This window comes from Gavia stellata, chromosome 4 (genome assembly GCF_030936135.1).
Source record: "Gavia stellata isolate bGavSte3 chromosome 4, bGavSte3.hap2, whole genome shotgun sequence".
NCBI classification, from domain to species: Eukaryota; Metazoa; Chordata; class Aves; order Gaviiformes; family Gaviidae; genus Gavia; species Gavia stellata.
Window position 1 is genome coordinate 16,640,643 of NC_082597.1, and position 14,565 is coordinate 16,655,207.

Genomic DNA, 14,565 nt, shown 5'->3' on the forward strand with positions numbered 1-14,565 from the left:
AAGATGTCTGCCATGAGACAGAGAACAAGTGGGAATGCAGCTGTGTCAACACAACCCACAGAACTGGGCTCTTGCATCATACTGACGTAAGGGATTAAGCTCCACAAAAACTGCACACAAAACGTCCTCCTTGGAAATTCAGCAATCAGAAAGTAGACTATGTTATCAACAAAGCACAGTTTTAATAAAAATGTTTAAGGCTTACATCTCAAAATGACATAAATAAATGTATATTCTATTTTTTAAAAAAGTATTCATTATAAGATAATATATATTTTCTGAGTTATAAAATCCCATATAAATAGCAAACTATTCTCAGTATGCAGAATACAAGAATACATAAAAACTGGGATGCACTCAACAAATGGCAGAAAATAGAACAACGATACAGTTGGACACAATAAATGCTGTTGTCCTAGTATATAATTTCTCCAAAACTTCAAAAATGGAACTGAGAACTTTTTGGTTGCTCAACCTTGTTCAGCTCTATAGAAATAAACTCAGGAATGGCTCTGGATACTCCACTCCTGGAGATTTCAGGAGCACCCTATAGATTCTTTTGGTATCAAAAAAAAGAAAATGACACCTGTCTTCTGATGGACAGAAATAAGGCACTTACTTACTTACTTGGAGCAGGTCAGTGCAGGCTGTAAGAAGCAGTTTGGACTTAAAGCCAGAGAGCAGTAAAAGGCATCTCTCAAATGAAAATGGGTGGCAACAAATTCTGGTAGTTATACACAAGAGGTAGCCAATTCTTATACTGCTCACGGTTACTCTACTTACCCCTAAAATAACAATGCAAATTAAAACAAGAATAAATGGAAACTTTGCATGTTATAAATATCAAAGTGAAAGTTCCTTTTTTTTTTTTAGATTGAGATAAGCAAACTCGCAAGTTGGACTAAGAACTAGCAGTCTGGCTACAGCAGCATGCTGCTTTCTTTGTGGTACAACTTGTAGCAGCATTTAGATCAGAGCTTTCAGCCTGTGTTTTCTGTTTTCTCTTGGCTTTTCATTGTGAGCTGTACAACAGATATGTGTGAATGGTAATGTTCATAACAATGTGACTACATCTCCTAGAACAAGGCAGACTGCAGTACTGCAAGAGGACACCAACCTGCAGAAGCCTGTCTGTGTATTTAAATTCTGAATTCTGAGCTATTTTATTCTTGTAGCACAACTTTTTTTCTGATCATAACAAAAAATGTCAATTATTCATGGAAGAAATCAAGACTATTCTGCCTGCTGTTTTCAAGGAGTAATGAAGTCATTGTATGTTTCTTTAAACACTGCTAGTATATAAAATAAATGTTTTCCTTCATATACTCAGGGTCATGAGCTCTGACTTACTTATTACTACAATATGAATCATCAGAGCAAACTCATACATGCAAACTGCAATAAACACTTAGAGGCTTAAATTTTGCTTCTTATTACAGTGTCAACTCAGTAGAGATAATGAAGTAAATAATAGGAACCATTTATAGTCTCCTGGCTTATTCCCAATTTAACTGGGATCAAAAAACCAGATGAACAATGTTATATTGAAGTTGAGCCATAGCTGCTGAGAGCAGAACTTCACAAGTAAACAAAAAGATGCATGGTAACACTTCAGATTCAGAAATTCTCAATAGTTTTCTGCACTTCCAAATATTAAAAGTAACTTATACTTCTTTTTTCTTGGTATCCTATGGATACCAACTGCTTCTCTCATGGCAATTTTCGTCCTGGTTTTTGGTTAAAAACCCCAGCAACAAGAAGTTGTAAATATTGCACAGTACGTTAGGATGGAAGACTAAAAAAGCAAATGGCACTTGCAGGGTGACTTTTCAGTCCAAAGAAAAGCTCTTCATTTTTTCTGCTAATTCCTGTCTCATTTCTATATGTTTTTTCAAGTTTTGCACTTCATGGGGCAGGTTAATGTCCCACACTGACACGCAGGATTGTAATTCTGGAAAAAAAAGTTAAAAAAAATTGAAAACTGCAACAGAGAATTATTGCATAATTAGAAATGGTTTTGCTTATCTGCTTATTTTTTAATTACTCGTAAATTGCCTCAATGAAGTGTGATGCTTAGGACCTGGAAGACAAGTTATATGACACTTTTTGTGTGAGGTAATGCAGTTATGGGTTACAAGCTGTTTGTACTTGCACAACTATTTGGATTCCAGTTCCTAAACTTAGAGTATACCCTTTAAAAGCGCTTGAAAAAACATTTCTGGTGCCTGTAGGCCATAAGGTACTGACCTGAGCTACAGCTAATGCTAGTACTGAGGTGTCTGCATAAAATTTCATCTCTGTTTTCCTAGGCAGATATACCCTAAATTCTTACAAGACTCAAAACCCACTCACTGTAAACTAAAAATGAAAACTGATTTCATAAGGTAGTCAGTATACTGGAAAAAGATCATTTCTTCAACCTCCGTTCATGCAAACAACTCTTCATTCACAGAGAATTCACATTGCTTTTAGTGGAATATGGATAATTAAGAACACTTGCATGAGTAGGGGCCCACAAACTAAGGCCCAAAGTTTATGGGAGTCTCTGATTCCTCTCTGTATAATTAATGGCACTCTTAAATACAATAAAAAGGCTAAAAAGCTAATAGGTATTCTTATGGTAATAATCAGGGAATATCAGAATATAAAAACCACTGCTGTAAGTTTGATTCTTATTTTACTCCAAACAGTCAGCTCATCTACACTTGCCACCCTTAACTTTATACTGGCATCGCCACATTTTTAGGAGTCACTGAAAATGGGATGAGATAAAGGTGAAGAAGGGCAGTGATCAGAGCATCAATTGTAACTGTTCATAGAAAAACCCAAAGATGGAGATTTTCTACCTTCCTATTAGAGCACTTCGCTATCCTAATTGTCAGGAAGCTTTTCCTGATGTCTGACCTAAATCTCCCTTGCTGTAATAGAAACTGGTTAGTCCTTATCCTACCCACAGGAAATATGTAGAAGTCTTTATTCCCTTCCTCTTTATTTACATATTTGAAGCCTATTATAACGTCCTCTCTAATCTTTATTTATATTAACCAACTTAAATTCTTGTAGCATTTCCTCACAGGTTGCATTTTTCTCCGCTGGACTATTCCTAATAGTCCAGATCATTCAGCAATGTCCCAAACGGATACGCTCCTCCAGCAGAGGCCATATCAGCACTCAGCAGAGTGTAAGAATTAGCTCGTGTCTTACAGACACCACATTTGGATAGGTGTGAGAACAGTGTTTGCCTCTTCTGCAGCAACGTGACACGGTTGACTCATGTTCAGCCTGTGATCGATTATAATCCTTTTTCTGCAGCACTGCTGTTTCAGCTGATCATTTCCTCATGTTGGTAAAACGGATCATTCCTAATTAAGTAAAAGGTCTTGCATTTGTCCTTACTGAATTGTATCCTATTTCCTTCCAGGCCATTTGTTCTATTTGTCACGGTCATTTTGAATTCTAATCCTGCCCTCCAGTGTGCTTGTGGTTTTGTCTTAGAAGAGAATTGTCTGCAAATCTGAAAAGCACATTCACTATTCCTTCATCCACATCATTCATGAAAACATTGAGGATTCCTGGCCTAGTACAGACCCCTTTGGAAATCCATTTGATACATTCTCCAATTAGACAATGACATTTACTCTCCAAATACAGTTTTCCAGCAAATTATACTATATACTTCAAATACTGGCTTCCTCTGATCCATTTTTGGAAGTTACTGTTAGTTTGTATGGAGCCCAGAAACACAAAAGACAACAAAAACTAAAAATGATGTTTCAATAAAATTATATCAAATCAACTCTCCACTCTCACTGGGTAGTCAAGCATAATAGTGTCTACTCCACTAATAATACAAATTAATAAAACACAGTTCAGGTACCTTTGTGATATTTGTTGTCTTCAGTGTCACTCTTATAGCAATATCCCAAAACTAGGACTGCACTCTTGAGATTCCCTTTTTCAAAGAAATAAAATATCAAATTTTAATTTTAGTGGGAACTTTGTAATTTAAGGACAGAAAGAGTAGATGACATCATGCCATCAAGAGGACAGAAAGCAGAGTTCAGTTAACTGGACCCTTTATTCAAAATCATTAACCAGGAAAAACCCAGGCATGAAAACAATATAGTTCACGTCTCCATTTAATGTAGGAGTTTATCAGGGTTCAAAGGCATAAGCACTGGATTAGCCGGCCAGCCTGTTGAACAAGCCCAAGAACAAAGCACCCTATTATGCCGCAAGCAGAGGTAGTAGTCACAGGAAACAGATGTCACAGTGAAGAGACAGGCTGCAAATGAAGTCCCAGTGTACAGCAGAAACAGAAAGTGCCAGTAATCAGTTTGGTTACGAAAAAAACAAAACAACCAAATATGATACAAACTAATTAAAAGTGTTCTGAACTAACGATGGCACGTAGGTAGGAAAGGAGAGTTAGCAGGGAAGTAGAAATAGGGGATTTCTATTTCCTACCTTAGGAAGGTGACTACTGAATGATGCAAAAAAAGACTAGGAAGACAGGAGTGGTTGGAGCACAGAGAGCTACGTTGAATGTGCCAGTGTTTCAATATCAACTTCCTGCTTATTCCCAACAAGACATGTTTATAAATGTCTTTCAAGACAGATGGAAATTGTTACGTATTCTCCTGCCACAGAAGCTCCCTGTCCTACTGGCAGCACGAGGGCAGTGAACCCTTGGTTGTAGGCTAGTAGAGGAATACAGGACCCAGCCTACCTACCTGGGTCATGGAAGGAACAGCCTTCTGTGTGCAGACACACCAGCTGCAGCACTGCGCCCCACATCTCCCCACACCTCTTCATACATGAAGTCTTACACGATCCCCCAGGGAAAAGATGAGGAGGGAGTCAGTTTCTGGGGTATAAATAGACTGGGGTATGGCTTACTGTGAAAGCCACAGTCTTGAAACTTTTGTGTGACCACACTGCAGTGTCCCCCCTCCGATACATTCCTTCTGAATCAGCAAACATTTCTAGTGGGTCCCCCAGGACCTCTGCAAAATAGCGAGAGATTTTTCCTGCCCTGTGAAGATCTGCAGCATATTCTCCTTTGATATTGATGTGAATCTGCTCATGGTAGATGAGGGCTGGTGGGAACCATACACACCTTCCAAGCTCAGATTTTTCATCACTTCAATTTTTTCTGCAACCAGTCCTACCCATACTCAGTAAAAAAGTGACTGGAACTTAAGTATAATGTTTCTTTTTCAGAGTAGGGTCCTTTCTTACTATACAGAAATCTAATTTTTCACTTGTAAAATGAACTACAGATTTACATATAAATCATTCTCTATGACAAGTCTCATGTCTACATCAACATGTTAGGTGAGAGAATTAGAAAAAGACATTATCTTTCCATATTCATAGATGAACTACAGATAAAATTGATGTCTCAAAGTCTGGCAATCTCTTTTCCCTGAAATATTTACATCTGATTGACATTATAAATTTTAAACTTAAATGAAACTATTTAATAAAAAAATATTTCCCTCTATCTTCTCTCATTTCACACAAGTAATGCTTTACTATTAAAGAATTGCTCAGCCGCTTCAGTGCCATTTTCATTGATTCTGTGAAAATCCCAGTAAAAACAAAGTCTTTGAAGTTAGGAAAAACCCCAACCAATATAGATAATTGCTGGGAAAAAATGATCAAAGGAAAAAAGTACACATCAAACCGCATGTATCAATCTTATTTCCCATTCTTGAGATTTGTGCAAATGCAGCTAAACTCTTTCTCCTTAAGTATTAACTTTTCTATACATAAAGTTTTGATTAAAAAAGTTGAGGTGACTAGAAACAAAGAATATGAGACTCAAGGCTTTTTAAACCACACTGTATTATTCTACACAATATACTTTCCCTATCAATGGCAGTAATAAGTGAGGCAGAAATTTTGTTTTCATACTCTTTACAAAATGCTAAAATTAAAATGTCCCTTTATAGTACTAACATTGCAGCTATCAGGACTAGGAGGACTGAAAATGCTGCGCTAGTGAATTTGGACTCTATAGCTGGCACTCTTAATAGCTGAGGACTGAACAGACTCTACAAACTTGCTGTCTCAGGCAAAGGCAAGTCAGAGGAAGATAGAGTTTTTTTGACTCATACAACACTGTCAGCACTATGAGCTAACTGTAGTCTATGGATACTTCTGGTGCCAGAAAGGAAAAAACAGCCCCCAAATTAAGTTCATGATGGTAACGAGAAAACATCCACAGCCTGCAACTATGAAGTCTGCTAGCAGGATTACAGTATGTTTCTGAGTCCACAACAACAGCTTCAGAGTCTTTTTTTGACAGCAAACACACTTTAAATCACATTGACAAGGGAACTCTAAAGTTGTTTTCAAAACACTGTGGAAGGTGATGGGAATCCACATGTTGTGCCACAGAGTACTTTTTGAAGTAATGTGTATTTTAAGCATACCCACCACTGCAGTACAATGAACTCCTGAGTTGGTACAGCCTTTATTACTTTTAGGAGAGATGCAGGAAAGTGTACAGATGAAGGAAGTTACAACAGCCAAGAAGTGCCCCATACTCAGCTACGTTACTCTGGCTGTTTGTAATTACCACAACTACTGTCTGCCTACAGCAGCTTGAAACAACTGGCCCTGGTGACAGGAACAGCACATACGTACAAGTCTGCACCCTGAGTCCAAGTGTGTAGCACTTCTGCAGCTTTGCTGTGATCTGCCTGTGACCCAAACCTACAAGAACCATTCCTGAATAAGGATGGAAGAAGAAAACTAGGCAATAAGCAATTAATGAAAAATTATTAAAACCTAGCAAGCTCCACAGAAAGAGAAGCCATAAGCGTAAGACTTAAGATGGAGAAAGAACACAGGCAGACACAGATCAAGACAAAGACTATCAGACAGAAGATGGTGAGAGCTGTGCTGAAGCACGGCACAAGGATGCAGTGAAGGTGGGGTGTGTTCATGTGCTGATCAGTGACAAGCCAGGGAAGAGCTGTTGTTTTATGTGGGCACAGGTATGACAACCTGCTGGTATTCAGCTAACACCGGAGTGTCTGACATTGACTGAAGATGACAGCAGTGGAATAGAATGAATGAACAAAACACGGAAAGTGCTAATCTGTTCCTGGAACACCACGCCAAACAGGAGACAGCAATCCTAAACTTGGCATTGATTTCAAAGTACTCGTTATTTGATGGTTTTGCTTACCTAGCTGAGCTGTTATCATGACTCTAACAGAATCACAAAAGTTGTCTATAACTTGTACAGGACGACGTGTTGATAAATCAAGCAGCAAGATATGTCCTCCTCCTGTCCCTATCCACAGTGCAGTATTTTTCTGCAGGCAAATTGTCTTCACTCTTCCAGAATAAGCCACTTTATGTTTCGATTCCTTATTTAGTTTTTCCACTTTGTCCCTACGAGTACAGAGAGAATTTGTATCAAAATCTGGGGGCACACTATTCCACAACTGCTAAAATGGCTCTCTCAATACCAGCCTTTTAAACAATCATTCATCAAGAGCAGCTGCAAAAATCTCATGTTAATCAGTTGATTGACTTGAAACAAACTGGGATGAAAACTACTGGACTTCTAAGACACAGCTGGTCTGCTTCAGAAGACCTTTAAACAGGAGGCGGGTATACTTCTCTGTTCTCTCCCAGTCTGCAGGAAAATAATGTCACTGTGAAGTGGGAGGAGCACACCTAGAACTGATCCTAACCTCAGCATGAAAATGAAATGGACGTGACACATTACGGGAGAGCAATAATTTAAATGCAAACGAAAATCACCATCACTGTTAATAAAACTGATCTCCTACTGAACCTGTGCACTGGAGAGAGAAGACATTGTTATTCAGGGGATGCAGGAAGTAATTGGATGCAAAAGCATTAGTACCTGAAGGGCAGCAAAAGACTTTCTTCTTTCTTGAGCAGAGTTAAATGAATCTTCTCAACATCATAGATTAATTGTGAAATATAATAAGGGTCTTAAAAAATTGAGATTCTGCATATTCTGAAGTTCTGGGCCAAAAGAGAGGAAAGAAATTCTACATTTGCCCAAAGAACTGGGCAAATCCCTTACCTCCAGCAGGTTAAAGTACTACGCTAGAGAAGGCAATCTGATATTCATCTTTCCATGCATCAGGCCATCAGTCAAAAATAAAACACTTACTTAAGAAAATGTGTACAGTCAATTAGTTCAGAAAGTTTTTCTGTCTTCTTGTCCCAGATTTCCACAAAATGGCTGTTTTTCTTTGCCAAGTAGATGGATTTGTCTATTGCTATTGAAATAATATTTGCATCACTGTAAGCATTATGACAGAACCTAGAAGAGAGAAGAACTCCAGTTAGATACACAGAAAATATCTAGTAGAAAAACTTGACTCTTATGAGTGGGGTTAGCTTCCCTCTAACTCTTACAGAATCATTCAGCCTTAAAACCAAACTGGGCTAGGATACAGCTGAAAGGGTTTGCTATAATATTCCTACAGTTTGACATAAATTTTCACAGTAATGGAGTTATGCTGATGATATCCTGGAGGCGCATTAATGCCCAAAACCTATTAATAAATACTTCCCATCTATCTGCTCAAATCACATGTGCTCACATCACAGCTGGGCAAACTCCACCTTTCTCCTGCCACTCTTTCAATGTTTGGAGACACTCGATAGCTCTCATAGGCCCCGCAAGACCATAAAGGTTCACTCAACACAAAGATGACTAAGCCTAAAAAGCAGCAGTGAAATTTAGTTCACCTTGTTCTGTTCTTGTTTCACTTCAGCTGACAGCCTTTTTGACTACTTTCCTCTACATACGAATTTGTTTCTCATGCCAGATCTGTGCCTGCATGTATCAAAATATTATTGGCCATGCATTTTAACAGCGTTAGCTTATTTCACTGATTCTTCAATTCATCTTGAAGAACAGCTCAATATCACAGGTGCCTCATAGCACTCAGTAACATTGCTACTTTCCCTAACGTTACTTGGTTTTGACAACTTTATTTTCAAAACTGTACCCAGTTTTGCCTCCACAAAGCTCAAATTATACCTGTGACATATTTTGCATCTTGCCATTAAACTGCATTTTACTGATGTTTTAGTTTCTTGCTTTATATTAACACGTTATTTTGCAAAGCAAATTAGTTTCCCAGAATAATGATCTCTACTAGTGCAAAATCAAACATTTGTTTTCACCGCTCAGGAAAAACTCCCCTTAACTTCAGAGCAGGATTTGCCCATGTGAGAATTACATAAAACACTCCAAAAACTTCAGTTTCTAATTTCTAAATAATGAGAACTCAGCAATAATACATCATTTAACTATACAGGGCAAAGATATGCACACATATCATACTGACAAACATCTAAGGACAAATAGTATGCTAAGTATGTGTGTATAATTATAAATAAAGTAACCAGGGCCTGGACAAATGCAACTGGGGGAGAAAAACTGATCAGTTGCATGTATACATTTTCTGAAGAGATACCGACTTCATAAATCCTTTATATAGTAAAAATGCATATCCCTTGCTTAAAAGCAGCAATGAATACTTTAAACACTACTCACTGATCTTATTTTAATGCACATTGTATTCCATCTGTATTATGGAAGGAAAAGAATGGAACCAAGAGAACTCAAACAATGAGCTCTAGAACAAGACATTACATCAAAGTGCTGCCAGAAATCTTTAATGAAAATAACAAAAGAGCCAAGTAACATCAGTTCTAAAAAAAACTTACAGTTGACTTGTCTTTGTTTCAATGAGCTTTTGAACAGAGAAATCACTAGTAAAGGCAATGATCTTTGTTCCACAGCCTCCCCAGATTATATTTTTTTCGGATAAGTATGAGGATTCATTTAAGCACATCAGTGGTGTGCTAACATTTCCTATAGTTAGTATCTTCAAAGGTGTAGCACCCTTACACTGCAAGAAAAAATATACTCTCCATTAGAAACAAGGAGTATACAAACACTCAGAAACTGTTGAAACAAAGCCACACAGCCTGCTGAATTAAACTTACACAGCCAGATTTTCTGAACCATTATGGTACCTTTCCAGAATGTTAAGAGACTGAAAAGCTCCACAGTCTCATTATAGGTGTCCCATAGAAACAGCCTGTGTGAGCGGAAACAGGGCAGAGCTGGGACTGATACTTTCTGCAACCCCTGGTGTAGTTCAAGAACTGGACAGAAAGTCACATCCATACCTTGCAGAAATCCCACACTGGACCATATTCTAGTTTTGCAATGCATTGCAACTCCGTAACTGTTCTAAGCTGCATATGGTCAGGAGCTGCTGATATAAACAGCTCCCAGCATTTCTTTATCTTTATCTGCTCTGTGAGCAGAACTCTGACCTACAGAAAAATCTAAACAATGTTGTCTTTTTGAAGATATCTATTCTATGAAAATGTAGTGTGAACAAAAAGAAAAAGGAGCTATAACAGAAATAAGTAAAGGAGATTAAAGCTGTTAGAATATTCTTAATAACAACCGTTAATGTCACTCTCTAGTCAGTTTGCCAGGCCTTTCGAAGTTCTGCAATAAGAAATAATTTTCCCCTCTTAACTCTATTGGTTAAAACAGGTATTTTAAAACATGTGCAGTTCCTCTAAGACTTCAGTAAGAAATTATTTTTAGTTTGAGAAGCAATAAAAAAATAAGCTGCATGAAATAAAGCTACTATTGGTAGTTGCTTTACATATTACTGATAGTATTTTGTAGAACAGACAGCAAAGAACAAGTCTACCTTTACTGCTCTGTCTTCAAAAACTGCCAGTCTGCCATCAGCTGTGCCTACCAAGAAGAAATTCTTCTGTTTGCTGAAATAAAATAAAATAATGAATTCTAGAAATGCCTTAATCAGGTAAAAAAATTTAAATGAGTAGCCTCTGGTATTTCAAGAGTTTCACTGAACACTAAAAGCAAATACAACCACCTGTGGTCAGGAATGTAGTCTCCAGTTACATGGGGTGCAAAATTGAAGTGAAAATACAGGCAAAATAAGCAGTTGTCTGAACAAAACTGCATGAGTGTACAGATGTCCTTTTCTGAACATCTCTGTTTAGTCATGTTTTCAAAATGTAACCCAACATATTTAAAATTCATTTATACCTGTGCTTTGAAAGAGAATTACAGTATAAACAAGTGATGGAATCTGACATTTTCTGCAGACGATGCCTTCTTGTTTCATCTTCTGTGTTAACCGCCCACAGAGAACCAGACTGGGTTCCTGCTACAATCCAGTTTTCTTTCTCAGTAGGAAGGGTCACTAAGGCCAAACTTAAAATTTTACTATCTGCAATATCCTGAGTCAGAAAAAAAAGAAAAACAACCTGGTTATGATTTCAGTAAGGGTAAATGCTAGTAAGTTGCTAGCAATAAAATTAAAGTACAATCTTCTCGGACCCTGGACAGACCCAAGGCCTAACCTCCCCATTAAGAAATCTAATTCCTTGTTAGCAGGATACATCTTCAACTGTGCCATCTATCTTCAAAGTGCTGGGAAGGGCCCCTCAAACAGTACACAGGAAAATCTCTAAGCTGAATGCTGAAAAAAATATTTTCTCTCTCTCTATTCTAATGAAGATCACAAAGCCATCAGAGAATTAAGCAAATGGAACTACACTGAAATATATGTTCAGTTTAATTGCTAACAATAAAAATACTGGTCTGATAGTTCTTTTTCTCATTTTAGCTTTAGAAAAATAAGCCATATAATTTATACCAAAGCTACCAACTCAAATGTGTCATGGTCAATAGATGGCAGGTGGAAATATAACTTAAACAACTGTGATGATAATTCACACTCAGTTCTGGCACATGTTCATCACAGCGCATCAAGCCTGGGTAAAACCTTTTCCTTTTTCTGGTGGCACAGGACTGAGACGTACAAAAAGCAAATGAAAAGATCTGGCAGGTATCACCCAAAGTGACACAAGGAGGTGGCATCCATGGGAAGAGAGGAATCATTAAGAGACTAGCTGGATTGTTAGCGGAGGTAGAGATACAATGGGTTGTATAACTATTACCCCTTGTTCTAGCCTCCATGCTAGAAATAGCTTCCATCTGAGTGGAAGAAAACCGCTGTGGAAAGGAAACGGTGGAAAGACAGTATTATGAAAAAGTTCAGGCTGGATGGCAGGAAGAGAGGAAAAAGCAACTGTGTTTTTGCTTCATTTCATAGATACAATGATGACTCACTTATAAGCAATCTTTGCTCTCTCAAAGCGTAGCTTTCCAGACGTTAATATCCTGCTGTTAAAAAGAAATTAATTCTTCGGAAATACATCTGGGTGCCAAAAAATTAGAATAAATGGCAACTTTCCCACGTACCTCACAAGTGTGTCCATCTGTATTTAGGTTAACAAACGAAAGCTGTGCTTTTTCTGTGTTCCCATTGCCTATCCAGACTCCTGCCTTCTTGCAGCTTTGATTGGTGGCTACCATGCACTCTGCTGTGGACGTGCTGGGTATTGAAACATACCTCATCAAGCAGATAAGCTCTGCAGAATTCAAGATCTCATAAACCTACAAAGAAAGCCATAGGATGACCATGGTAGTAACAATGGCTTGTACAGTGATAAATAAGTAACAAGCAGTGGATAACAATGTTTTATGGAATATGGACATAGTATCTCAGCAGGTCTGCTCATTTGTATTACCACTGTTAATGAGCAACCTTTGTGCACTAAGCAACTTTACATTCATTCTTACTTTTCTGTTAAAATTTCAGGAAATCAACAGGTTTAAGGCATGTTTGAAAATTTCACTGATTTCAAAGAGCAACGTGATGTGTGGTAACAGTAGGTTTCAGACCCACACTGCAGTTCCTCCTCTCACATGCATGGAACAGCATAGGCTAACTGCACTGAAACTATATAATGAAGTTCTTTTTGCATAGCTCTAGTAAAGACCAGGAAGTAATCTGACTCCTGTTTCGCTACCATCACTATACAGCAACACAGGGAAAAACAGCAGGCTAGAATAAAAGGTTGGTAGGTTTGAATGGAACAGTTTATCCTGGATGGCAAGAGCAGGCAATATTCCACGGCTGTTTTAGTTCCAGAAAAGAAGAACAGAAAAACCCTGTGCCTTTTACTAACTTAAACATCCCATTGCTTTTTAGAAAGCACAACAACTTCATGGTATCATCTATCTCAAAAGTACAAACAAATACACTAAGGAATACCTGGGAAGATGTTGGTCGTTCCTGAGGGTTTTCCTTCAAACACTTTTTAATTAAATTTTCAACTTTAGGCCAGGGGGCACACCCATATTCTTTGACAGGATCTGAAATGTAAAATTAGATAACTTCTTTAGTTCAGAAATGAGTGTTCTGAATAACTTTCTTCTTATTTTAAGAATTCATCTAACTTCTTACAGAGCTGCTCTAAGAAGTATCATACTCTTAGGTAAAATGTCAGCATGAATAGCTTGGAATTGCTCATCTGCCATTAAATGCTAGAGCATGAAATGCCAGAGCTAGAGTCCTTTCCATTAAAAGTGGTTAAAGCAAATGGATTTTGCTTTAACTTTTTTTTAATGTCCCTATACCTGGGACTGAATCACAGATATGTATAAGTTGTGTTTTGATTAATGCTAACCGTTCAAGGGCACGTCATTTCCATCTGTAGTCTTTTCAATTCCTGTGAACATTTTTCTCCACATTTATTCTTCTGTGTTTGGGCAGAGTGTATGGACTACAGATGAACTTCCAATAAAATGTATAGCAATTTAGATAAACAACTCCATATAGTATTTGTGAGATATGGAAGTTTAAATTCCCACTCAGTGCTTTGAATATGTATCTTATGACTAGAGGTGCTGACCTCTCTAAGAACAAATCACTCATGAATAATGGTGCCTGTATTTCTTTTCCTTTTAGTTCATCATGATCCACAGCAGATATTCCAGTCCTACATTAGGCAGAGGTAACATTAATGATAAATACCTGTGCATGAACATATCCTGTTCAGCAAATGATAGCCACTGTTTGTTTACTTGTGAGCTCAGCCAGGCCCTTTTTGGTGGAAATATATACATGGTGAGCATGTGCACAGATGGAACTCTACTATCTGCAGAAACTAATACTTCTGATTATTTCACAGGGCTTATAATACAGAAAACAGTCAAATGGACAGCTGCACTCAAGAGATACTTAGTCATCAATTCTTGGGATGGCCTCTTTAGGGAGGGTTTTTAAACTGCCTGAGCTATGAATTGGACTATTCTCTTTACGGAGTAGAAAATGTATGAACTGTCTGTCTCTCCTAATGGAGAAGCCATGCCATGGTACAGTTGCTGCCTTTTCCTAGATGGAGTGACTTTTCAGTCTTAAAGAATGTTTCCTGAGTATATCCACTATTGCAGGGCAATAAATACGAATGGCATGTGTTAAGCTTGTAGTACTATAAAACTTCAACAGCTCTTTACACAGAAGTTGCCAAATACTGAGTTACACTGTCCAGCTGACTACATCACGTCCAGCCTGACAGCTGGTTTAACCTTCCTTCCAGCAGCCAATAACTACATATTGTAATGCAGATGGAATATGAAGAACGTTA

The 14,565-nt window shown here is 37.9% G+C and overlaps 1 protein-coding gene across 1 annotated transcript in view; it reads right to left on the reverse strand.

Moving 5' to 3' along the window:
- Positions 1 to 284: 284 nt before the first annotated feature.
- LRRK2 (leucine rich repeat kinase 2) overlaps positions 285 to 14,565 on the reverse strand; it is a 72,049-nt gene continuing 57,768 nt past the window's right edge. Inside the window, exons 43-51 of the mRNA XM_059816542.1 lie at positions 13,191 to 13,291; positions 12,335 to 12,529; positions 11,114 to 11,307; positions 10,749 to 10,821; positions 9,739 to 9,923; positions 8,168 to 8,320; positions 7,202 to 7,410; positions 3,878 to 3,952; positions 285 to 1,951 (exon numbers count right to left, since the gene is read on the reverse strand). Of these exons, the coding sequence (XP_059672525.1) occupies positions 1,830 to 1,951; positions 3,878 to 3,952; positions 7,202 to 7,410; positions 8,168 to 8,320; positions 9,739 to 9,923; positions 10,749 to 10,821; positions 11,114 to 11,307; positions 12,335 to 12,529; positions 13,191 to 13,291 (1,307 nt within the window). The 3' untranslated portion in view covers positions 285 to 1,829. The remainder of the gene's footprint in view (positions 1,952 to 3,877; positions 3,953 to 7,201; positions 7,411 to 8,167; positions 8,321 to 9,738; positions 9,924 to 10,748; positions 10,822 to 11,113; positions 11,308 to 12,334; positions 12,530 to 13,190; positions 13,292 to 14,565) is intronic.